The sequence below is a fragment of the Manacus candei genome, unplaced genomic scaffold, assembly GCF_025592945.1.
Source record: "Manacus candei isolate 608988 ecotype Guabito, Panama unplaced genomic scaffold, ASM2559294v1 h1tg000017l, whole genome shotgun sequence".
Lineage (NCBI taxonomy): Eukaryota > Metazoa > Chordata > Aves > Passeriformes > Pipridae > Manacus > Manacus candei.
In genome coordinates, this window is record NW_026138065.1 from 18,094,574 (window position 1) to 18,122,368 (window position 27,795).

Here is a 27,795-nt window from a genome sequence, read left to right on the forward strand (position 1 = left end):
AGTCTTCTTTCCTCATCCCCATTTTATCTACTAGTGTTTTTAACTCTCATGCAGTTCATCAGTTTTCAGTCTCTTGACTATTCAATAGCCTAAAACGGGATGACAGTATCAATCTAGAAATTTAGTTTCCTGCAAAAAGGGCCAAGAGTCACAGAGTTTGTACACAAAGACACTTTAATGCAAATCAAATAGTACTGTTTCATTCTAAGGTGCTCCACACATCCTCAAACACCCAACATGGAGCTTCCCAGTTTTACCATTCCATTGAGAAATTAATATTTAGTCTAAACAACATAATTTTAAAAAGACAACTCTTTAATGCTTCTTGTTTTTATTTAATCAATACTGTATTTCAATACCAACTGTTAAATCTTTATGAGTAACAGGAGCATATTCTTCAAATTTGTTGATCACTATATAGTACAACCTCAAAACTCTTATCCAAAACCCCATGTATTCCAAAATTAGGTTTCCTCCCTCAACATGCAACATTTGAATAAAAAAGTCCTGACTTACTCAAAAAAATTCCACTGTGCAGTTATATAAACTCAGATCTCTTGACACCCCCTCTGGCTTATGAAGACACAGGTTTTATAAAGGACCTTCAAAAGAAAATGAAAAATGCATATTATTTTGCTGACATTTCCAAAGGATTCTAACAATTCCATTACCATAGCAGTACACATATATAAAGACACTGTGTCCAGTAAATCATACTATGCAATATAGTATTTCTGAAGGACTATAATTGTTCTCTGCAAAGGCTGTGGCATGTTATGCTGTGATTATATTGGAAATTACTGTGCAGCCATTCATTTTTTAAGCCTTCATAATTAAGAAAGTATCTCTGTTGAAATTATATTTATTAAAAAAAATTTCACTTTAGATTACTAAAAAAGTGCACATTCTGTAAGTGCAGGCTCCATTTCACCATTTCTACTGCTTGTTTGTTCTTCATTTCAGTTCCAGTTCCAAGTTTTTCATAACATGTTGCAAGGTTTGGACTGCAGAAACAAAGGCTATATTTGCCCTTAATCAAAACACTGTTTTAAAAGATGTTGTTTTCATATCACAAACACATTTCAAACAATCTTGAGTATTTCAAAACCTCCCTTTTCCATCCTACAGAATCAAAATTTCCATCTCTAAGTAGGGGCCTTTAAAAATAATCTGAAAACAGTATACACAATATTTCAAGACAGTAGAGTAGCTATATAGATGAAAATGGCAACATAGACATTTTAGATGTTAAAACAATCTTCTTACTTTCTATATGAGGCCTCTGAACACAAAAAGATTGTGCATTTTGCATGGTTTTCTAGCCCCATATTTGTAAATGGAAAGGCAAACTTTCAGACAGATTTCTTACTCAGCTAACGGGAAAATAAATCATACGGTAAATGCAGCTCTGATGCTGCCTAGATTCTCTTGCTCATACCCACGGTAAGTACCAAACCTCTTGTCCTTGCTTACAAGGTTTATGTTTATACTCAATGTCATTATTGATGACTGAGATATGTTAGCTGGTTTTAAAATAACTAACTTGGGAAGCTTGATTAAAAAAAGTACAGAGCTCTGACTTGTTGTGGATACACTGTTACAGCTTACACAGGAATGTGTCATCTTTGCTCACAGTCAGTGAAAAATCTTTTAACTCAACAGAAAGCATGGAATTGCATGATATTGTAGTAAGAAGTGTCACAATTTCTACAAAAATTTAAATCATTATGCGCAAATGCAGCAGGAATATGTCTTCAGCAGATCTTCCATCAACGCTCTCAGTTGAAATTCACAGGTAAATCCTGTATCCGTCTCTGAAGAACATCTTGCAGGAAAGGTAAGATGGAGAGAGAGCAGGTAAAGACAAAGGTGCAATACATGGCGTGCAGTTTCTCTGTGCACTCTGTGCAGTTTAGAGGAGACAAAGTCTCTGTGCAGCTGCATGCAGAACAGTTTAAAGACAGCAGAAGTTACTCCAGCAATTGGTCTTCTCCATGCCTTACCTACCCCAAGGGTTGGTTATTGCAACCTGTGAAATGACTTTGCTGGGCAGAGGTGAAATTACTTCCAGTGTATTCAGATGAAGTATCTCAGCTTGGAGCAGCAAAGGATTCTTCCTTACCTTGGCTGTTTGATGCAAAAGATAACGGTACCAGGCAGCTGGCTGCATAACAGGGAGCTGTGTTACCAATATATCTTTCCTCAGAGGGAAAGAAGAAAAAAAGACTTCACATCAGACTATTACGGATACTAATACTATTGTCAAAAGCAGAAACACACAGAGATTTTACAAAATACTGTCTAGACATTGGAGCACACTGACTAAAGAAATAATTTGAGTACAAGCTTAATAAGGCAGGATAAAAAAATCTACAACCTTACAGCTAATGACACTTCAAAAATGAGTCTACTGTGTGTGATTTCACTGATGTCTGAGGGAGCTTGTTCTGGTAATGTTTTTCATACTTTCAGTCAAACAGATTGCTGAGTAATCATGTTTTCTTTATTTTAATGGGTGAGGAAGGTATTATACAGAAGGTGTTTCCATATGTTGCAGTTAATAAAGGCAATCCTTAATAATAAGAGTAGGTTGTCTCTGCTCAGCTATCTGATGAAGAGCCCTCCTGTTGAGAGGAAGAAGCAGATCCTGTGCCTAGAAGATAGTCCTAGGGCTGTACACTTCAGTGGCTACTGGAAAGTTCTGTAAGCAGATGAATCACAGGTCTTCTCCAACTGTGTCCAAATCAGTGACATTCACTAAGGTGTTCAGGGCACTAGGAGCAAGTACTTCATGTCGTGAATCTCTCCATCACCCTTTTCTTGCTGGTGAAGGACAGTGGACAAGACCTGGATCCATCACTCCAGAAAACCATCAGCAAGTCCCCTCAAGAGGTCAGGGTGCTTTCATCTCTGAAGAAGCATCTGGGTCTCTGTCTCAAGAGCTCAAAATCCTACATGGAGAATACAGATGCTCTTTCAGACTGAAACCATAAAATGCATGGGGGAAATAACTTTGGGGGCATCACCCAGAGGGTATGACACATCACTTACATTTTTGTCTTTCTAACCCCAAAGCTGAGTGCACGTCCACAACTGGATGAAAACCTCACAATTATTACTACACCATTAGAGCTAAGTAGTAAAGAGGGAGGAAAAAAAGTTTTGAAGCTCATCTCAGTTTACTATGACGCGTTCAGTGTCTGACCACATCGTAAAAAGCCGTACAGAATCCAAACCTATTGAAGGACAACTTGCCTCAGATAATTGACACATTACAGAGCAGTGCTACACGCTGGTTTTCTCTGGATTTCAAAGTAGGACAGAGATTGTTCACCTGTAAGTACCTGAGTAGAAAAAAGACCTGCCTCTGTTGCCATTCCCACTTTCTGGGAGACTGACAGTTTCCTACAAGCAGTTTCAAAAGGCACATCATCTCTCCATGGTAAGTATCCACCTGTAGCCTTACATTTATGAACTTCAAAGCATTCTGCAAGACATCTTTTTATCCAGACATATCAAAATGTAGAAATTATTTTGTGGAGAGACATTTCTAATAGGAAATATTTTATTTCTTCATGTTTTCTGGGAATGGTGTTCTGCTGGTTTTCACTATTCAGAATAGACTTCAAGAAATGCAAAAAATACCCAAAGAAATAAGTGGATGCTTGCAAATATATAGACGATAGGACTAGCTCTTACACATGCAACTAGTCCAGCTGGATGTTCACAGCCACACATAATACTTTCCAGGATTTTAATCAAAGCTAATATGGCCTACATTTTAGAATTGGTCACTAGTTATGGGCACTTCCTAATTCAATCAAAGTTTCAGAACTGCTAAACAATACCTTGTCCTTGTTTCAGGGTCTGGATGTTCAGCAGTTCAGAAAATCAAACCCAAAGTGACTCAAACCAATACTGAAAAATATCAACGAAGTTTGTAGTTGTTTTTGAAAATGCAACCCCTCAAGGCTAAATCCCATTTTAAAGACACTGCAGTAGTTTTGAAAGCTGCATATTTTTGTATTGAGCCACTAGGAGGCATAGACAAATGTGGTGGGTGGACTCTGCATCCATACTCCTTCAGTGTGGTCAGTGCAAACAGTTCCTCCCTCATCAGCTAACACTGATGATTGGGAATAGAAGGAATCTGGGTTAGGCCTGCACACTGAACCAGAAGTAGCCCTTGCAGAGGTGAGGGAAAACAAGGGCTGCTGTTGGATCCTGCCCAGAACACACAACCCAGCCACAATATGTCCATATAGTGTTTCTGTCTCAAAGATGTGTGAAGTACTGTTGTATCTGCATTCACAATTAAACATGATTTTGACATTATTATGGTGCTGATGCTGTTATATCTTCAGTGCATGATGGTTCCTGGCTCTGTTCGTGCCTGCCTATTGTTCATGAGAGACTTTGTCTTTGCAATGATTGAAGAACAAGGTGTTCTGGAAGCTCTTTTCAGCTGTGATCTGGTGAACTTCTTACGGATTTTTCTGTAAGGAGGGAAGGAGAAAAGGAGGGAAAGAAGAGAGAGACAACAGAAGAGATAAATCTCAGTCTTTAACAGAAGACTGCTCATGAGCCAGTAACAAACATAGCAAATACTCTTACCAGACAGGAAGGTTAGTTCATTGGAAAACACTTGCAGTCAACAAGAGTGAGCCCTGTCCATCAATTGATGATTCACAGTTGTCTGATAATGACTCAGTGAAAAGTGGGTTGGTGTTAGACAATATTTGGACATTAGTATTTAATTACATGAAATCTTGGGCCAGAATGTTCAAATGGTGAATCCTCACACGTGTTTTTTAATGTAGGAATGAAGAAACACAGAAGAAGGAACCTTGTTAGCACCCAAGTGAATGTGGTACCTCTGAAAAAGTGGTGGAGTGGGAGCAATTATTGTTATTTGCACTGTATCATTTCTGCAGATAACACATAAACTGGATCTCTGGGCTTTCTAACTAGGGCCATTCTAGTGCAGTAAATTAACTTTCATTTTAGACTTTCAAATGAAAAATCAAACACATTAACTACAAGTGGCCATGTTGTTTGTATTGTAATCTTATACATTCAAGAAGCATAAAGTCTTGCTAAGTCTCTTTAGAGAGACTACTCTGTTTCTCTACCATTATAAATCCATAACCACAATGCTGAGTGTATCCAGGGTAGAGTATCAGAAAACACAGAAATAGCACACATGAAGTATGCTAAGAACTATCTTCATTGGCAGAGCCCTGAATATTAGATGCTACTGGAAAACTACCTATTTTCTGAATACACTCAAGTCAAGAAACCCAGCTTTCATTTAGGTAGTTTTATAAATTACAGGGATTTTGAGCTTCTGGAAATGAATTAAAGCAAACTGGAGCCTCTAACACTAAACAAGACCAGGTTTTCTAATTCAAGCTTTCTGACTTGAGAGTGTGACCTACAAACTACAGGGTAATGAGGTGCCCACCTGCATCAAGGATCTGAGATGGCAACTCAAGAAGGATTTTTCCCTTTCATCTAAATGGGCTGTTACCTCTCAAACTGAAAAATAGCGGCACGTGACATTGAAAATACAGGATCAGCTCTAAATAAATTACATTGAATTCTAAAATAACAATTTGTATATTAAATTCAAACACATATTTAGTTACAGGTTGAGTGTTACTCAGGGATATAAGCTTCCAGTCAAGTAACTGGGCCACAGAAGAGAACATAAAGAAAAAAAAGGCACAAAGGAGGAGAATATACTCTGGTAATAAAGATTAAAGGAAGTCTGAAAAATACATCTGCTTTGGTTAATATATTTTAAAGGTTCAGAGATGTATTCCTTTCAAATACCTGAAGGAAGGATGTCTAATACCTGAAGGAAGGATGTCTTCATAGCTTGGAATAACAAATTACAATTTAGCATCATTCAGCAATAAGCACAACAGAATAAAAGGAAAGAAATCACTAGAAAGTTAAGTTTAGGTTTTTCACACAACTCCATGAAGAAAAAAACCTTATTATTTAAGTACTTTACATGGGCATCTTAAACTAGGCCTAAGAAGATACTAAGCTGATTGACAAGATATCACATACCCGCTAGAACAGTAAGATCATAGAAATGTAACCTGAGATGGGCAGAAACATGTATTTTTAAAATAATGAGACAACTGGGTTTTAGAAATTCATGTGAATAGACAATAGTTATTATCCATACTGATTATAAATAAGAATGATTTCAGCAAAAGCTTACAGAACTGGATCCCTTTTGATATATTTGTTTGGGAAACTTCATATTTATTTACAGAACAAATGTAGCTATTAATCATTTGAGAAGCCCATGGTTTACAAAAATATCTGATAATTGTCTGCCCTTCTGAATTTTTAATAAGGCAACTTTATAAACTGCCAAGAAGTTCCTACTTATGAAAGCAATTTGCAGCAGATACGAAATGTAAGGACACTAAAGTATTTGAGATTACAATTTGTGATTATTTTGTAAGGACAGTACAGTAAAATAAAACATGTAGTCATTCTCATTAAATACTGGTTCAAAACCAGCATGGAGAAAGGTAGAATAAGAAAGTCATCACATCATTACATCAAGCAAACCACAAACAGAGTCAACTCCTCACTAAGTATAAATGAAAGTAGCTCTACGTAGACTTTCAGAAGAACTAATCTGGTATGCACTCTGCAAAGACAATCCAGCACTTTTATTTAAACAGGATTGTGAAAATGCTTCCAGGAATTAGCTGTCTGGGATACAGTCTTTCAGAAATAAAATTGGATGAATGGAAATTTCCACTGACTTCATTAAATGTTATAGTTAAACAACCATTTCGTTAAAAGCCAAAACTGTTCTTTTTACTGCAAAAAAAAAAAAAAAAAAAAGAAGATGGAGGCAATGGACTCTCTACACTGCAAATTTAGCATCTAAATACAGTAAAGATTTTTGAGAGGCACTCATCAGGTTTTATAATTTTTCAGAGTTTTTTTAACACTTAAACATGCAGGTTGTAATAGTAGCTGATGAAAGGTAGGAAATTCAAAGATAAAGTTGTTGTCAACCTTTCACTCAGAGCACTTCTCCCTCCTGCAAGGATACACTGAACTAAAGGCAGAGTCACCTTTAATGTTCAATTTCCTGTCCCTTTTTCACTCAATACCAGCCATATGTTTTCATTACATAAAGCTTTTATTTGGTGATGGCAAGTAAATTGCTTTAATATCAGTATCGTGGGTAACATCCTTTGCAGTTGTTATGAAAGAGTAATTGCCATTTCCCCTGCCTTTTTTTCTTTTGACTTTTGTACTAGTGTTTGAAGCATGATGCACTACAGACTTGAAATGCAAATTTGAAAGTATTTTAAAGCCTCTGCATTGTACTTCTAGCCCTCCCGAGATCAAAGGTCTGAGAATGAAATAAACTCTTAAAAGGTGATCAATATATAAAGCCACTGTGCTCATTTTTATGTCAAATGTGATGTACTGCTGCTAATGTAGGAATAAGAAACATTCTTTATGTCTGCATGATACTTCAATTAGTAACTGCAGAGAAAGGTATGCAAGACCCTTGGCACCTCCTTGGGGAAATATGGAAATGTACCTAAGTCTTAATAAAGGCTTTGATGAAGACCTATCGTCTCTTTGCAAGTCAAACCATGACACATACACAGACTGAAAGCTACTGGGTAGAAGTAGTAGGCTGTATAGAGTATTTATGCCATGCTTAAATTTAATCAGGTGAATCATTTCAACCAATCAACCCTTTCTCAGGATCCAAGTGCATTCCATGTAACTAACCATCTGGTGAAGTTAAATACAATCCCATATAATGTGTTATGCCCAGATTTCTCAGGAATAGGATAGCTGGTAACAAAATTTCACATTTGTAAAAGCTGACACAAAGTTCCCTTCTCTAATTATGCCCCACACTAAAACCATATCAATTTTTAAACCTGAATAGAATGAAGAGAGGTGACCTCCAATTAATGTTCGTCAAGGATATGTTTTTAAGCCTTTTGTAGTAGGAGATAAAGGCATTACTTGCTTTTGCTTTGTTGATATCAAGCATATCTTTCTAACACTATATACAGACTGTTGTGCATCTGTCTTGCCTCCTCTGCATTAGACTCACAGTTGTGATGACTGGACCAACTTTGGTATTATCGGCTACACCAACAGTACTTAAGAAGTAATATAATAAATACAATTTATGGCAGAAGTTTTTACTGTGAGAGACATGAATTGCATGTATAGGCTCACTGACATTTTAGCAGGTGACAAGCCTTGTTTTGAAAGAAACAAACATTTTCCTATGAAGAGGAATTGTCCCCAACACATATGCACTTTTGCGATGTCCGTAACTCTTCTTAAATACCAACATCCAGAATAGCTTTTGATTCTCTGTTTCCACTAAAAACACATTAATGACCTAACACAAACCTGGACATAGTATTATTTTTCACACTCTTTAAATTAGTTTGATATTTTTGCCTGAGTCTTTCCTAGACTGATGCTATTTGAGTAACATTTTTCTATATAAGAACTAGTGCTGTAGAAATGTATTGTTACCTAATTATTGCTGGTAGCACAAGGAAAATGTACAGGTCGGCAGCAGGAGTAAGAAAACCGATTCCCTGGACAATCATAGTTGAAATTCCACCTAATCTCTCAATTGGGGTAAAGTATTCTGCTATGACTTGCCAACTCTAAACAGCAACTTAAATGTGCTGGATGCATGAAATACTGCCAATGCTGGAAGGCAAAATTTTGTGTTCTGGCACAAATTTTATGTGAAACTTGCAATCAGTCTAACACCATTGAGCTGTTCAGAGAGAAAAACTAAACTAAGAAAAAAAAAGAAAAGAAAAAAGGGGAAGTTGCTGCTGCTCCGAGGCAATGTAAATTTTGTGCAATGTAAATTTTCAGTGCAAGCTCAAGGCCAGTAGGCAAAAACAGCTATCTAAAAAATAACCATCATTCCTCAGGGGTTTTAGGTGAAATTATTTCTCATTTCTCTCAGGGCTTCTTGTATCCAGAGGTACATTATAACTATTCAGTGGATTAAATTACAGGAGGGGACACTATCTTAGGAAGTTGATAGGCTTTTTATTAATTTCCACAGACTTTTAAAAAGAAGTGAAAGGCCCAAATGTGTCCAATGCTCTCTGCTCAAAGAGAATTTAACAGGGATAAAGCTGTAGGCGCAGATCCTTAGAAGCCTGACAGGTTACAAAGACTGACTCACAGCACTTCCTACATTTCTAATGGAAATTAGAAGTATTTTAATTAACTATTTGGCTAGCTGGTTTAGACTTTTTTTTTCCTTAGCACTTTCAGGTTAAAGCTTTCCCATATTCCATTAAAATTTTATCTAACCCCAAAATGACAGAAACCAGGAAAAAACACATTTGGAAGGCAGAAGTGGATTGACATTAACACACCTTTTAAAAATAAGGTCCTTGGGAAATGTTAATTCACAAAAACAAATTCAAAGTTTTAATCAACATGGGGCTACCAGAAAGCTGTTGCCATGAGCCACGTAGTTGCATTATAAAACTCATACAGATGGTAGATAGAGTGATACAACCTTTATAAGATTAAAGAGGGGCTGCTGTAGACATGCCAACATCATCTAAATGTTTTAAGAGTTTATCTTGTTTTTCTCCTGCTAGCAAGGAAATTTTTTCCTTTGTTGGTGTTTATCTTCAAATTTGTTTTCAGTATTTATGGAGCAAGACTGTTCTCTATGAACAATAATTTTTAGACACACCAGTTACAAATCATGGTGTCAGGTCTTCCTAAGCAGCTTAATATAGAATTTTTTCAAGTATCGCACCACTTTGAGGTTTTCTCTGACTTTTTGTGTTTCAGAGCAACAGATTATAGCTACTATGTATATATAGAAAGCCATAAATAATGGGGCTTAAGCATTTTCTTTACTGGGAGGAAAAATTCAGGTCAAATGTTTAAAGCACAGAGTTCTCTGACTGTGTCATGTCTGGTCTATTGTATGGCACAAGCCACTTCTCTGCCTCTTTCAACCTACTGCTGATTTAAAATCCACTCAGATCAAAATCTCCTCAGAGCAGAAGCCATCTCTTTGTGTGCATTTTTAGAGTGCCTGGAACAACAGGAACCTTATCCACTATAGAAATTATTTCTATCCAGTTTTACTGCAAACAACTGTCATGGCTTTTGGAATAATCACCTCATTTGATAGATTTTTACATGCTTCCATTTCCCCTGAAAATAGGACATTTCATTAATAGTTTAAAGTGCTTTAGGATGCTAGGAGGGAAGTATTAAAGAAAAGTCTTATTCTCAGCATCACTATTCATTTTTCAGTTGAATACTGGAATCAAGGAAAACTTCTAACCCCTAAGAAATATTATAAAGAGATGCTGTCACACACCAGTCATCACATGAAGAGTAAATCTAAATCTTAACCATCAGCAAAATTATCCTCCCAGTACATCTGTGAGCTCAGTACTTTCCACCAAGAGACTAAGGTTACCTACTGCTGAGACACAGGACTGACTTATCAGAGAAGCCAGAAGCATGGAGGCCATACCAAATCATTTGTGGTAGGAACAGCTAAAAAAAAAACAAACCCTTGATCTAGTTGGTAAATGATGGACACCACAGAGCTCAGCATGGACTTGCCTTTGTGTGTTGGGTGGAGCTTTGTGAGCTCAGCAGGGACAGTACCTCACATCACTCAGCAGTGGTGATGGCAGAGCCATGCACAGAGCCATATTCCTCAGACAGTCCTTCCCTCGAGGAAGGGAGGAAAACCTGTATTTGGATTCATGGCATTTCATCACAGTGTCCAACTTAGTAGAGTGGAGTAGAACCACCAAGTCCAAGCAAAGGTAGCTCGACAGAATGTGTAAAAAAGTAAATTATTCACACTCCTTAAAACCAAACAATGGCTCAGGCTTCAACAGACTGGTAACCTGAGCTACAAGACAGCTGCTCTGCACCTTATCTGAAATTCATTAGCCTCTCCTTAGTTACCTTACACTGCAAAGGCTGCAAGGCAGGAAGTGTGCTCTATTCAATAAAGAGTCGCTTAATCTCTCTTCCCTGTTAAACGAACACACAAGATCACTGAAGAATTGTCAATACACAGGCACTCTGGGATCCAAGGATCCAGAAAGCCTTCTACAGCTCACAGGCAAAAACACCAGCAGATCTCAAAGCAACTCCTTTATTCTTCCTAACCACATCAGCAGGGTGTGGATGAATTCCTACAATACATAACTTTATACTCTACCAATAGGAATTTTCAAAACCATCTATTTATTCTGCAGAAGGATGGCCATTCTGTATATTGATTAAATATCACCTGCTATGAGATGAAAAAATTACCCACATGGCAGCATATAATTTTTCCTGAGACAGGTAAGAAATTAGAGAGAAGGCTCATCAGAGCTGGCTATGCAGAGTGGAATGCAATGTTGCTTTCAACTACTCCCCAAATACCTTGCATATTAATTCACAATTTCAGCCTTATCCCAGACTCTAAGATGACAAAAAACATTCAGAACATATCTTCTGTTTCTGGCTTGGGCTACAAGCATTTAGTGCCATTTCCCTGGCAACATTAAATACTGGATTGAAAATTTTCAAAAATACTGTGTTGCTAAATAGGCTTATTTAAGTCCAAGATTTTTTCCCATAGGGGAAAAAAGAGATACTTTACTTTTGCATTTTTATTAGTATTTTTCTTTCTATTTTTCCTTACCTTTTTGATTACTTCAGGGTAGGTTTCATCTGAGGTTTTTGGCCTGAACACTGTATTTACAGCATTACAGCTTATAATATTATCTAAGGCTAATAAAGATTAACATTATGCTTTCTTTTTATCAATTATGCATTTACTTTTCCTGGAATAACATATGTACCAATAGAGTATATTTGGAGAAGCTTCTTGGCATCCTGGTTACTTGCTCTTAAGCAAGAGCTGAAAAATAAAAATTATTCAGTCTTACCAGAACCAGCTGGAGAGCAAAAGTTCCCTCACAAGACCATCTCCTGGGGCCCTGCTCCACACCATCAACCTCTTGCATAATCAGCACTTCTCTGTGCACAGAAGCTCCAACGCAGGATACCCACTGGAAATTTGTACTGTGGCATTGACAAAGGAAAGCTTTGCCACAGAACAATTTGATGTTAATTTCTAAGGTCATTTTCATGTCAAAGACTGGATTTTTTTTTATTTTTTATTTTTTTTTAATATTCATGTTACTGAAGGTCTCTTTGAGTTCATTTTCTGGCACTCATCCTGCTCTGCACTGTTATGGTCAGCACTTTTCATGTCAGTATCTCACACTGCCTGCTGGACTGCTTAATTAAAAACTGCACAGCTTCCTAAAGAGTAGGTATGCACCAATATTATTCAAGCTAAATGACAAAAAGGTGGAGCAACCCAGAGGTTAAATTACTTGCCTGGTGTCTCACATCAAGCAATAGAGGAATTTTAAAGTTTGGATCTGTGCTTTCTCCACTAGAACACTTCTATTGTATTTTGTCAGGTATCTGTTTTAGCTTCTATCCATAGCATAAGTTATGAAAACAGCCAGTCAGGTCTCCTTAGATGTTTGACAAGAGCAGTTAGCTGTCTTTGTGATTGATTTTCACAGTCACAGTCATAATGTTCTCTTCGGTATTTTATATTTAAAATGCCCATGTAGTTACTTATGCAAACTTTTTCACAAAAAGAGACAAACTGATACTTGTTTTTCCACAGCCTTACTTAGATTTATGCCAGAGGGTCATGAGTTTAAAAAAAAAAAACAAAAAAACCCAAAACAAACAAACAAAAAAAAAAAAAAACAAAAACAAAACAAAACAAAAAAACCAAAAAAAACCACCAAACAAACTATCAGGGAAAATGTTAAGAATAAATGATTGAATACATACACTGAAATATGGACCAGTTCAGAATTAAATCCTCTATCTGTAATTTGAAATGAAGACTCCAATAGGGGACAATTTATAAATTAACATTAGTGGGCAGTTCTGTGTGAATTTTAAGACCGTGAGAATCACTGACACAGTATTTTTTAACATATTCACCATACTACATATGTCACCATTTTATCATCTTTTCTGCTATTTAACTTTATCAACCATGTGTTCACCACAGGACTCACCTAGTTTCTCTGTCTCTATGTACATTATTGGTGTATATTTCTCTGCCTTTCAGTGAAGTAACTCTTAACCTTGTGTCCAGCTTCTACTAGTATTGCTCATATAGCACAGAAATTATAAAGAGCAAAAAATATCCCTGAGGACAGATATTGTGCAGTCTTTGAGGATTACAATCCTCAACAGCTAAGATTTAATATGATTGATAAACCTCTGTGGTTACAAGTATAGAAATGGTGAGAACAGACTGATTTTAGCTCTAAACTAGTGTTACTCTAGCCTCGCTATAGGTAACAAATGTATAATTAATCTTGGCTTTATATTTTCTTTCATACTTAAAGATGCAGATGGCTACATTGGTCAGACAAGTTTGCATTTTTTATTGTTATTTTGTATGTTTCCCAAGGCTTTGAAAGAGAAATTGGCTTCCCATACAAAGATGATTCTTTATAGAAAAATTTCTTCTTGTTCAAAACCAAATTGGTTTTAACTCCCGCAATAGAAGACAGTCAAATATTACAAGATGACACATTCCCATGGGGATGTGGATTTAGGGAAAAGCTAAGCAGCAAGCTAACAAAAAGCTAAGCCCTAAGACTTTCAGTTAAAACATCCGGTAAAGAGGATTGGGTTCAGCTACATCAAATCCTTTGTGCAAACACAAAAGACAGCTTCTGGAGGAAAACCTTTCAAAATGGCCAACCATACCACAGGAAACTCAAAATTTGTCAAGAACCAAAAAAAAAAAAAAAAAAAAAAAAGGTTAAAAAAATTGCATGGCATCCCAATTTAACATCTGATTTATAAGATGTACTACAGACTATGTGATGTACTCCAGCTGATGGACGTTGCTCAGTAGGAGTCAGTAATGGATTTAAGAGCTTTGCTGAATTGGGTCTGGAAGGTCTAACAAAGGTTTATGGAAAAGTCAAGTGCTTATACAGGAGCTTCTCTGCCAACATCTGTGGTTCAGACAATTCTTAATGCACTTATTATCAACTCTGTATTTCATTTGGGGTTTTTTCCCTCACAAGTTTCCCAAGACAATAAAATTTGGCTCATTTCAGAAACTATATTTCCCTTCCCAAATATAAAATTTTCTGGTAGTTACCATCCGAATGTGAAAGGACTTTTGTCAAAGGCAGTGGAGAAGATTGCAAGTGCTTGAGTAACACCTCTAAATGTGCCATTGCTTTTTAGCTGAGTCATGTGAATTAACTACATTCAAGCTCCTACCTCACACGCAATTGCAAAGTATACTTTGGTATCTAGGCCACCCTAGAGAGGCAGCATATTTGGATTTCTGCTCACAACAGGGTAGCATCATACAAGATCATTTTACAAGAGCCAACAGTGTGACTTTTCAGGCAGAAGTAACTAGGTCATTTACAACCATCTGTTCCCAGCCTCAGCCTCCCTGCAGTCATCACCGAAGCTGTGCACTAATTAATTTTCACCTGCTAATCAGCAGAGACAGCTCTGAAACTAACAAATCATCCAGTTTTAGTCAACAGTTTCTGGACTATTGTGGGTGGCATTTCAGTGAGACTTTATTACCAGTAAAAATAAAGAGTTTTCTCTGAAAGAAGATCCCCTATAAGGCTTCTGACCTGCTCCGTGTACAACAGCCCTGTGAAAGAGTGAAGAACACTGCATCCGATTCTTCAGGCAAAGAACTAAAAGTACACTGGTAATTGCCTTCAGATCTTCAAAGTATTGAGGCACCTTCTTAATTTTGATATGAGGAGTTAGGTATACAAATGTTTGGATTTACAGACTTAAAAAACCCGCTTGAGGTCTCCTGGGAAGTCTGTGAGGGAGCAGGAAATGGAATCATGTTTTCCCAAGCCATAGGCAAGCACTACAACCATGGCAAAATCCTTCCTCTACCTTGTAGTTTTAAATATGACAAGTAGCTTACTACAATGTAACTGAAACTCCATTTTAAACTGTGAGAGGATTAATACATAGCTCCAAAACAGAATGATTGCATTTTATTTGTTCTGAAGACAGATAAAGCAAAACTCATAACACTATATGCTCTTCAAACCTACCAGTTCCGGCTAATGGCACATCTTATAATGAGCTCTGAGATTTTTTTTTTTATATACATGTTTTCCCTGTAAATAGCTATGATTCCTTAAGTTAAAAAAAATATTCACATTCTTCAAATGAGTTGATTTTAGTTCCATGGAATTATCCCGCTTTTAAAAACAAACATTTTCATTATCACAATAGCGTTACTTTGATTTAGTAGGTACTGTAAAAGGCCCAAGAGGAAAAACTCATGTAGGTAAATATTGAAAGAAAATGTCTGCAATACCCATGCAAACTGCTCAATGAGAAATGGCAAGAGATTATGATCTAGAGTCTACCCTGCTGCTTGCGATTCTGTATCACAGTATCTCAGCTAGGGCTCAGAAAAGTATGATTTATAAGTTGTGAACAGTGTGCAGCATTCATGAATAGTCATGAATATTTGACCTAAATAAGGTCAAAATAACAGTTCCCAGAAACTATTATTCTCTCTCATGAGTATATAACAACTTTGAACAGGAGCTAGCTAAGTAGGACATCTCCTGAATGGTAGCAAGAACAGTTCCTCTCCAAATTCCCCATACGCAGTATTGTCACAGTGACTGGAGATAGTTGTCAGTTCACCTGTGCTCAGCTGTGGCCAATCAATAAGATATTTGCAATCCTATCAGCAGGAATTAGACAAAATTCTAAAGGATATGTTCTGTAATCCCTGCTTTTCGAGATGTATGACAACTATATAACACAAGAGAAGTAAAGGAACCAGAAAATTAAATCCCTGGAGACTGATTTTTTTTATTTTTTTTTTTGTTAGAGAGCTGGTGCATCACATTCTCAAGCTTGCAGCTGATGCTCCAAGAGTGCAGCCAGGCATCTTCTTGCAGGCAGTCACAGGACTGGGGTCTAACGGCCACAATGCCATGCAGGTAAGAAATGAAAATGCACTATGCCCTGGATCCAAATATGGTGTAGTTAAAAACCAGAATCCCAATTCAAATCAAAGCGCCTCATCTTTATGAAAAGCAGAGGTCAGCCCTGTGTGTATATTAAAAATACTTTTTTTGATGCACAATTTTTTTTGCACATCTGGGGACAACTGGAAAAGAAAGAGTAAACATACCCATGGACATTTCTGTGATAGAAATTGCACATGTGAAGAGGAAGAAGGAGAAGAGCAGTTAGCACTGGAACTCTGACTTGGATATAGACCTGCACTCCTGCACAGTGTATCAGACCCCAGGCACTGAAGACTTACTCCTCCAGTTTTCCCTTTTCTCCAAGCAATGTGCTACAAGTGGTAACTCAAACACTGTGCATGACCTTATTTAAAACACACATGAGAGGGAGAAGGGGCAGATCATTGATCATTCACAACTCTTAATTTTGCCTTGGGTTCACTGAAGTTGTTTTCAGTTTGCTTTTAAAGGTACAGGTTAGGGTCTACACTGATAAAGCTACACTGCAGAGAGTGATGGGAGTATGAGCAGGAGCATGGAGGGCTGTGAGCACTAGCATGGCTGTCCCCCACATCTGTAAGAGAACCAGACCACTGACAGCATGGCAAGACAACATTTTGCAGAAGCTGGTCATCAGCCTCACATTCTCTTCTTTCTGAACATGCAACTTTGGTTTTTAAGCTTCTTTGTGTGTGCTATGAGACATGCATAAATAAAAATGAGTGGTATCAGGTAATTATCACAGCAACTGTGATATCCTTATGTAGTATCTCAACAAATCAAGGGAAGCTTTTCCTTTTGGAGACAGAACATGAAGTGAGGAATATGAAAATTGCCTATATAATGCTGCCACAGGGATGCCTCTCAAATCATTTTATCAGCAAGAAAGAAAGCCATGTCTGCTGGTAACAGCTAAAGATCATGTTCTAATTTTAGCAGTTGCAGTTAACTCATTCCCAATGGAGTTGCACTTACCGTGAGAAGATTTCTAACTGCTTCAGCACTGAAAGGAAACAAGCATCGAGTCATTCAACTGCAGATCTATATGCAAATATGCTTTTTGGCCCATGAAGGGAAAGCATATAGAATCTGCTGCTGTAATGCATTCAGCCAAACATTTCCACATATTTCTTATAATGCAAATGCTGAAAAAAAAAAATAATTCATTTACCAACCAGTGTTTCAGCTGTCCCTACACAAGTATGATCATTAGCATGCACATGCGCTCTGTTACAGACAGAGCATGCATATAGGGACTGTATGCACACTGCATGCCTAGAATTGGTAGGAAAAGTTTTAATCAATAGATACATTCACCTTGACAGCCAACAGTTCAACAGTTATATTATTAATTTTACTCATAGATTATGGTTATGTCTTATATAACGCAAGCGATATTAAGCCGATATATTACATTTTCATTAAACTTAAGAAGACCATAATATGAACTGTTCATTTTTTTTCAATTATTATTTAGCTCCCAGAACAGTGATTCTGCATAAAGAATTTAACTCCACAGAATATGGTAATTTCCTGGATTAACCTCTAGCCAGGCCTACAATAGAATCCACATCACAGCTAGTCACCCATTTAGTAGAATGTCCTGAATAAAATTCTTTTATAGTTATGAGACTTTTGGTTAGTTCTAAAGCATGCACTTAGTGCTAGGACAATCCTAGCAACTAATGTTTAAGTATACTAAAATGAAATAAGGAGATTGTCTTGGTGAGCAGTGATAAACATGAGGCTCTTTAAAGACTGATTTTTCAATTAATTTTGTAAACAGATTTATACTTTAGATTAAGATCTTGAGCAAGTTATTTCACAGTACAAAATGAGAATTCCTTTTTCTGTCAAAAATAGTACAAATAAAGAAAAAAACCACAAAAATGTTACATCCAGCAAAGATCAACATAAAATTATGATGAAATGTCAAAAGGTAAGAGTTCTAGAGCTGCCACCTTAGTTTTCTGCCTAGATTAATCCCTGCTGTGAGCCTGTGACTGAACAGAGGCATGGAAATCCCATGTGAGCTGGATGCACAAAGTCATCAGAAAGGTTTTTGAATGGAGAGTGCAGCTTGTCACTAGAGATGAAATAGAAAAACTGGGGACCTCTATATTTATTGGCAAAATTCACTGAGCATGGTGATGGGTATTCAGGAAGGAGATCAGCACATACATATAGAAAAATTCATAAGGATGATACCTTCATGCCACTAACACGTAGGCAGATGGAAAAACTCTGTCTATTCCCCAGACTAGCCCTGGACTGTAATAACTGGGGCTAGGCACTGTGCTAATGTGCACAGTGCCTGGCTTTGCAGAGGCAACTGGGCTGAGAAAGAGGGAAATACAAATGAGAATTATGCTGCCATTTTTTCCCAGATGTGCAGATACTGAAAAACAACAGGGGAGGAAACTGTATTCAAACAGCTAAAACTTTAAAAAAAAAAAAAAGCTGAAAGGTATGAGGATGCACATTACAACTTATATAAAATACATTCCTGTTCTACTCTGAAGGCCAGATTAGCACCTAAAAATATGCTGAACTTCAGATGTAAACTCCACTCTTTGTATTTCAATGATACATATGTTCATACCAAATTTTAAGTATACCTGCAGGCACTGTTGAACTGTGGCCTAAGTGCAGAGTGAAGGGCACTGCCCTAAAATCGTAGGGTAATTCCAAGGGTTACCTTGGAAAGTTTACAAGATATATAATTTCCATAATTATTTTCACTGCTCTGAATATTCAGCTCCCTACTCATCCCATTGCTACAAATATCTTGAATCAGTGAGCGATTAGATACACAAGAGTTAACTTTATAGAAATAAGACTGCTGCTTAAATTCAGAGAGGAAAAGGATGATAATTTCTTTAAAAATATCTTCTAAAATGGATCTTTAGTCATAAATACATATATTTATCTAATCTATTGATGAATAATAATGTTTAGAATGATCGTGTGCATCTTTGGTTTGATTAACTTGAAATAGACTGGTACCTCATTTAGTTTAGGAGCAATAATATTATTCTTTTTTTCCACAGATAATATCAACAGTCTGTTGCAAACTAAAAATTATTTTCCCTTTTGCAGGCTTCAATTATACTAAAAAATATTTTTTTCTCTTGCTATAGTTAGCACGTGTCTCTCTTATATGTATTTTTAATGAACAAATTCACATGATAAAACAGACTGGGCACGAAACAAGTGTCCTAAAGAATGAGTTGTTACCTTAAATGGGGTGATTATGTCTGAGCTGAGTGTTCAGAACCTAATGGCTGCAACCTGGCAACAGATTTTTATTTTTTTACTTTTTTTTCTTTCTGTGTCAGGACTGAGTAAATTGTGTGCTGCTTTTTCAAACATCTCCTTCTAGTTATCTCTTCCCATTGCAATTATATTGCATTCACCCCATCATGGAGGTGCTGAGCTAAGTGATCTATTAGAGGACAGGTTGGCTGTCAGGGACTAGTGTATTCCTCCACCTTCCTCCAAAGAGCAGAGCATTCAATTGTCATCTTGGACATTAGTACATTCCTAGCAGCTGAACCAGGCAGTGCTTTCCACTTGGAGCTTTAAAGGCTGGAGACAATCTTGAGCCCAGACAAGAACAAGCTTCATCGTCTCTTTTAAATAATCTTGGAGTAAAGGTGAAAGGAACCAAAGGAAAAACTTAGAAAGAAGAAAACACACCTGAGATAGGGAAGGAATCAAGGGGGACAGGAAAAGAAAAAAAAAAAAAAAAAAAGGAAAAGCCCTGTGAGAGAGAAGGAACAGAAACTGAGTTCCAAAGGATAAGAAGTTGCTGTCTCCCATTAGTTATAGCATTGAAGATTTATGTGAGAGAGGCACTAACACTTGGTGTGTTGTTTTCACAGCAGGAAGGTGGCATCATATGTACTGGCATCAAACCATGATGTCAGCTCCTATCGGACCAGAAACAGCTGTACTGGCAGGGCTCAACCCATGCCAGGCCCTGAGCATTCCCTCCTGTGTTGCAACAGCACCTGTCAGAGTGATGCAGCAGCACAAGTTCAGGAACCTCCTTGTTTGAGGAGTATCAGTGAGATTTAACTATGTTCCCCATACCAGGAGATTTCAAATGCTACTCTTTAAGCTTTTCATTATTTGGGGAAGAGCCACAGATGCAGAGCCCTGAGGACTAAGTCCCTTGTTTACACAGTGCTAGTTCTGCCTTGCTCCCTGGCCTAGATATGGTATCTACAGCCAGGGAGGGGGATTTCCTGGGATGAGAACAAGCAGAGCTATCATGGTTGAGGGATTTGCAAAGGCAGGCCTCGTCTCACCATACCTTGACCACCTTGAATTTAAACATTTAGTCTAGGTAAGTTGTTTGGGCTGCCTCCAAGATCACTGGGGAGTCGCTGTCAGTGTAAGACTCATCTCACCCTTTCACAGGCACTTCTCTATAATAATTGGGAAAAAATTAAATTGAAAATTCTAAAACTTGAAAAGGTTACCAGTCTCAGGATATAATCACTAGGGATTAGTCTGATACTACTAAGCTCTTTGCATCAAACAACTCTCAAAATAGTGAATGCCATCAATGTGGAGTCAGAAGCCTAAGAGTTCATCAGCCTCCTACCACTCTCTCTGAATTGTTGCATTCCTCATACTAGAGCAAAATGAAGTGACATATTTAATTGATCTTGAAATAACCATCAAATTGTCATGTGCTAGTATGTTAACTTTCCTAGGTGAATCTATCATTAATAGGATTAAATGTGTATGTTTTCCTTCGTTAGCTCTATATCTGCATATGTTGTCTTCCCTCTTTTATTATTTACATTTTTCTTCAACTATCAGCTTTTCTAGGCTTGTGAAATAATCACAAAAGTGAGAAGCAGTCTGATGTTACTCACTGCAATAATCCCCTTGCTTAAGCAAGATATTAAAGGTTTTTAAATAACAGGCCCAGCAAGCACAGCTTACAAAAACAGACTATAACTTCTTATCTTAGTCTGAATTAAATTAGGGAATAGCCAGATCTTAACAGGGAAAGAAAAATAAAGAGGAACCTCCAGAAAACTAGTGATTCTTCTGTGATATCAAGCTCTACCAGGAAAAGCAAAAGCTCATTAAATTTTACCAATTAATCTGTAAATGAAAAGCTGAAGAAGATTATCATCATAGTTGTTTTTAAAGGAAATCAGTTTCTAGTCTGGAAAAGATGCTATTGGCTGTATATTTCTCCGCTGTGTGCTATTTTTCAAGTTCTGACAATTTTAGAGTATAACCTACACTGCAGATGCATTTATATTTTATTGAACAATTGGAAGTGTCTTAAACCTCACTGTATATGAACTACAATTAATGATAATTAAAAGGTTCTAATCTTTGCCACAGAGAAGTAGCTCTAAGTCTTATTAATGAAATACTGATAATATTAGTAAATAGAAGATGCTAAGTTTGGCATAAGCTTTGACATAACACTGCTCTTTGCTGTAACACAACCTCAAATAATAATGTCAAAAACTGTTATTCAAATAGTGGATCAGTAACACATATGCTGTGAAGCCTCATTCCCTGCTAAGATTTCATTTTTCTTACCTGGTCTCTTCTGTAGCTATAAAGAAACCATCTTCTGAAGCATCAAGCCAATTTTGCCTCTGTCTCTTGATCACTGGAATGGTACTTGTCTTAATGGCACTTGCACTGGCTTGCAAGGCCTTACCATTGGTCATATGGATATGGGGAGCAGCATGCTGAAATCATAATAAAAGGGAAAAGTATTTGCTTGAGAATAAGCATAATTCTATTAAATAATTCTGCAGTAAAGGGCAGCCTACACACATCTCAAAAACAACCTCATCTTCCCCAACCAGTACCTTAGAGTCAGATAACAAACAACAAACATCAACGTATTTTATCCACAGGTTTTAAAGGTCTTTATAAAGTAAATTAACTAACTCTAATGCCATTTTATACAAAGAGATATTGAATCAATTATATGAATCAATACTATGAACTGAGCAGTTCAGAAACAGAAACCCGTTGATTTTACGAGAGAATTAATATTTTCAGAGCAAAAAACTAGCTTCCCAAGCAATGAGATACGAGACTTACTTTTTCATCCAAGTATGGCATTGAACTAATTTCAAAAAATCCATACTTCTCACTTCACAGATCCTTACTCTGCCTGTCTTTCTTTTTAAATAAAAGTCCCTAAATAAGACAAGTGCTTTGGACCTGCTGCTAACCTAAACAGAAGTAGAAAAGTAGAGGTTTATACCACCATGCCACTGCCATGGTTTTTAGGTTTAATCACCAGTTGCTACCTAATAGAGCTACTGCAATACATCTGCATTCATTTTATAACAGATAACAATAAAAATGCATTAATTTTCTCTTAAACCTTTACCTGGAGTAATTGTGCAACAAGAGCACAGGTGTTCAGATTGTAATTGCTAGGAGAAGGGCTAAGATAGGAGTAGATATAAATAAGTAAGGGGATGAAGTTGATGGACGAATTGGTTCTTTAATGAATAGCTTTACTCCATCTTTACTCAGACCTAACAAGAGAATCTGCTTTACGATACATGAGGAGAGCTAATGTTTTGGATGAATATACCATGAATACAGCATGACAAATATATTAATCTTGGAAATCTGAATCGTGTTTACCACATAATTGACTACCAACAGGAATAACTAACTTTGATTAAAACATATATGATAGAAGACATTATACAAAGGTGAAAATTTGTGTACTTTATCTTGCTTATATTCAACATCATGTTCTCTTAGGAAGAAGTACTATTTTCTTGGTGAATTACTACCAGTATTCCACACCACTGATAGCATTTTTGCAATATTCCTACAATTCACACAGTGCTGCACATTCATGGGAGTACCCTCTAACTAGGGAACCACTAGCACAGCCACTGAGTAAGGAAGGGACTGGTTGCACCCACAAAGACCAGCAGAACAGAACACAAAACTGACCCCTGAAATCATGTCATAAAAACATAACAGCCAAAAAAAAGAAAAACAAGGGCCTTATTTCTTCTGAACAATTCTTACACTCATATGCAATGCATTATATTCACATTATGACACAAATTTCACCGCACTGCGATCTACATCATTTGCGCCCTTCAGTAGGAGAAATTTCATGTATTCAACAAAAAATTCCAGTGCTCATTATGCTACCACAAGTTCATTATGTACTGCAAGTTCATTATGCTACAGCAAGAGCCATTTCCTTTGTGATTCCTTTAATCTGATGCAATAAAACCAAACAAGAAGAGGAGAAACAAGGCATTGAATTTGAGTGAGTCACATATAAATCTTTCTTAGAGCTAAGCTATTTTCCTTCATCTTAGAAACAAACAAGGGTTATGGTGAATTTAGTTGTTCTTGCACATAGGGTTATAAATCTATCTTTGTAGTCCCTATAAATATTTACCTATTTTTTTCTGTTTTTTTTTCATTCAGGGTCTAAAATGCAGTTTGGCTTTCACATTTTTTTTTGCATTGATTTTGGTGGGAATGAAGAACTAAAGAGCATGCGACTAGAAGTAATTTCGCTGTTATTTATAATAAATTCAGGATAAAATACATAGGTGGGATGAAATTGGAAATTCACGTTGATCTCTTAGTGTACTAAGTGGGTAGCGCTTGAAAAAAAGAGTAAGAATTCATGCATGGAAAATGCTGCCAGACATAAGATTTCCCACTAAATATTTATATCTGACAATTGCTAATGACATATATTACAGAGGAACATGCAAGGGTTCAAATGGTATTTTTGTTTGTTGCGTTTCCCCAGTCAGAAATGGGTTTAAGTTATCAATGGGTTTAAGTTCAGGCTCCTTCCTAATATGCCACTGAATGTTTTCTTTACTAAAGACAAGACATGCAGTCAAAAAACATTCAGGAAATGCACAAGGTATAAAAACTGTATTTCCTATGGCATAAACTCTGAAGAACAGTGAAGCCTGATGGAAAAAGGATATGGTTTTTCATAATACTTTTTGCCCTGGCAGAGACAGATGTTGTTACTAGCTCTGAACTTCTGGTTTTTCTGCTTTTATTAGCCCCTAACACTCATTCCAGGCAAGGGACAGCATTAGAGAAAATTATGCAAGAGTTACAATATAATCTCATTTCTGTTGCAGTAAATTGGTTAAAATTTTCTCTTTTATTTCCTTTCTCCCCTGGCCCTTTCAAGCTTTGAAAAAATTAATTACATTTCATGTAAGGATAAAAGAAAATAAGATTGTTGTTCTCCAGTTGGTGTTAGGGAGCACACAATCTTTAATTTCAAGTTAATCAAAACAATTGAAGTTCTTGACCAGGTAATCAGTTAATTAGTTCCTCTCAAAAAGTACATTCACCAGTGTGTATAAAAATAAACATTCAAGGCCACTGTCATACTAATATCAAGATCAAAATGAACTTTCATACAAAGTACTCATTAAATGCTTTTTTTATTATTATGATGATGATTTCAAATTTTCTCCCTCTAGAACACAGTTATCGCTAGAAAGATTATGAAAGCCTCAGGGATATCACCTGTCCTACCACAGAAGCCCTACTCATTCAAAACCCTGCATGCAGAGAGCCTTAGTAATTTCATTGTAACTCCACCGTGTGCAATCAGCCGCTGGTGGTTTGATTTTGACTGCGAACACCATGTACATCACTAATAAGCTGTGCTGTGAGTTTGCAACACAGCCACTGGTATTAAGGGTCCACATAGCGAGGCACATCACAGAGCAGCACCACAGCAGCAGGAGCTTTACCCAGAGTTTGCGAGCTGCATGTTGGACAAAATTTCCACCCTGCAGGGCGACTCCCTTCTCCCAAGTTCTTCTTCATCTCAATCTGGGTATGTTCACTGAGATCTCTTGTACCTCCAGGACAAAATTGTCCCATGCTCAAAAGACATCATGAGAAAAACCTAACTTTGAGCGCATTTGAAAGAAAAACTTCGCAAGACAAAGGGAGGTCTGATTCAGGAAAATTACATCCAGAAAAGAACACAAATATTTGAGTCAGCACAGGATTATCTCTGGGAAGAGTTTCATCTGCCAAATAGAGGGTCTCCATGCTGCAGATTGAACGCATCCTCAGAGATCAAAGGAAATCTTTTCAAGGTTTTCAGCAAGGAGGAGTTTAAGACTGTTATACAGCTTCATCTGCCCCCTGCTAAAATATTTTTCTGCTGCTTGCAAATGCTGCTCATCAAAACTCACCTGGCAGGGGCATGGATTTCCCATCTGCATACAGATTCATTCCACAGTGGGCAACTGAGACATCTCCAATGTTCAAGGAAGGCAACAGATCCTTTCATGAAGAAGCTACATAACAATGTCTCTCTCCCTGTCAAATCTTCCGGAAGCAGCAGTACAGAGTTACTAATTCAATCAGTTGCTTAACTGTAAATCCAGGTTTTTCAATACAAGGTGCAATAGGCATAAGGCTTTTCTGTGTCAGGGCAACCAAGGAATTGGCTGGATAGAATCACTATACATGTGATATGTGATGTAGTGGCAGCTACAAATCCAACAAAGTTTGGACATCATTCCAAAGACATCTACAAAGATATGGATGCTTAAAAAATTTTCTATTTTTTAATTTTTATGAAAAAGAAACTAAAACAAAAAATAGGAGGACATTCATATTGAATATATAATCTCATACTGTTTCAATTGCGAGGAATAGCATATTTTCATCTTTATTCATAATTTCTACCTACTCATTGGGCAGTAAGAAATCTTCCTTTACTCATTCAATTAAATTTGCTTTAATTGCAAAGAAGAGTGGATATACGGCTACAACCATTTCACACTACACAGAATATTTATTTTTATTTGTACATTTATTTATTTAAGTGCAATGGAAAATTACTGCACACTGACTGCAGAACATTAGTCTGAGTGGTCTGAGTTGTCAGCAGAGAGGTCTGGAGAGGTTCACAACACAGGAACCTCGAGAACTCAAGCTATTTAGAAACGTTTTGCTAATCTCTTTAAAAGTTTGGACATGTTTTGGTGTGAGGAATGAAGAGTAAAGGCTTCACCAGCTTCAGCATTAATGTCCTACTCTTTTCCCAACACCAATGAAGAATTGAAAAAAGATTGAAAAATTTTTCAACCCCTTCCAAAATTTTATAGCAGAGGAATACACTTGAATAACTAAGCATCTTATTTTGAAATGGGTCTATATAAAATAAATTCACAACAAACAAGGACTACAACATATCCAGTAAAAAACAGAAACATCACTGTTTTCAGACATCTCTACTACTTTGAAATGTTGTGATCTGTAGCCATTACCTATTTATAATCCATTTGTACTGGATTATTAATAACTATTGATGATAAAGGTAATTAACTATATTAACCCTTTGTCCCCTATAGAATCAAGTAGTCCGTGTGGGAATTTACATGTCCCACAAATGTTGTAAATACAGAAGAGGTAAATAAACTTGAGGCAATGCCCTAAAAACTGTAGGAATGAAAACAAACAAGCTCACATCATGTCTTGTTGGGGTTTATTTTAAAATTTCAAAACTTGCCTCAAAACCTGGTCTTTTTCCAAAAACAGATAGCCCTCTCCCCAAACACCCACAGGACAGGCATCAATCATCCCAGAGAAAGGTTTTCTTTATGTGAATTTTTGTCCAGTCCTTACCTAACTTTTATTTAGGAGTTTGAAACAGAAAGACTGATAACATTTCTCACCCTATAAAAACCCAAGATAGACACTAAGTGCACAACATTTTTATACATAACACTTTCTAATCTCACTTCTGAAGGTGTGTCTGTCTGCTTAAACATTTCTCTATTTCTGGAACCTGACTATCAAACTCAAGGTAAAGTCAGAAACTGCTCTCCCAGGACTGTGATGCAAGAAATTACTCACCTATTGTTTTGAACTTTAAATGTGCTCTGACACGTGATACACAGAGAATGCAAGAGATTTTATCAACATTAATTTGACATGATCAAAAATTACTTAAACACATAACACAGAATTGTAACTGGATTTTTTACCTACTCAAGCTGTCAGCAGTGGTACCGGTACCTCTAAAGATATTCAAACTCTCCTTTTTTTTTCCCAAGATTTCTTGTGAAATAAAGACAGACTCATTTTATCTCTACAGTGATACTGGACTTTAAAAAAAAATGCCAAAGTCTTGGGACACTACTATATGCACTTCATTTTGAAAGAAAAAATCACAACTATAGACAGATCAATACCTCTAATCTCCTCTATACTTACCATTATTGTTCTTGTTGTATGGCTGGATGATTCTGGAAAACAAAAGAATCACAGCATATTAGAGTATTGTCTTTATCCATAAAAGCCCTATTTTCTCATGCTCACCCTGAGGGCTAAGATGCTACTGTTCAGCTACAACAATGAACACATCAAAAATGAAGAGACTGGAAAGATTTCTCATGAAATGAGCATGAGAATCATCACTGGTCCTGAATATATATGGCACACTATAATATGCTGTTAACTGCACTCATTCTCTTTGCTTAATTACCCTCTTCTGCAAGAAAATATAAAAATGGAACTAATTCATAATTCATGTTTCAAGAAGCATTTTTTTTTTTCATTTTGCTTTTAACATATGGCATCATTTAACATGGAGGATTAGCTCCACAGAAAGAAA

General features: G+C 36.8%; 1 protein-coding gene across 5 annotated transcripts in view; it reads right to left on the bottom strand.

The window, feature by feature from the left end:
• Positions 1-314: 314 nt before the first annotated feature.
• MTA3 (metastasis associated 1 family member 3) overlaps positions 315-27,795 on the bottom strand; it is a 132,818-nt gene continuing 105,337 nt past the window's right edge. For 2 of the 5 annotated variants that reach the window (XM_051783141.1, XM_051783139.1), the window contains exons 17-19: positions 27,396-27,427; positions 21,714-21,868; positions 17,118-17,281 (exon numbers count right to left, since the gene is read on the bottom strand). In XM_051783141.1, the coding sequence (XP_051639101.1) occupies positions 17,134-17,281; positions 21,714-21,868; positions 27,396-27,427 (335 nt within the window). In that variant the 3' untranslated portion in view covers positions 17,118-17,133. Of the gene's footprint in view, positions 4,497-17,111; positions 17,282-21,713; positions 21,869-27,395; positions 27,428-27,795 lie in introns of those variants that run through there. The other 3 variants (XM_051783140.1, XM_051783137.1, XM_051783138.1) reach the window with 3 other exon arrangements.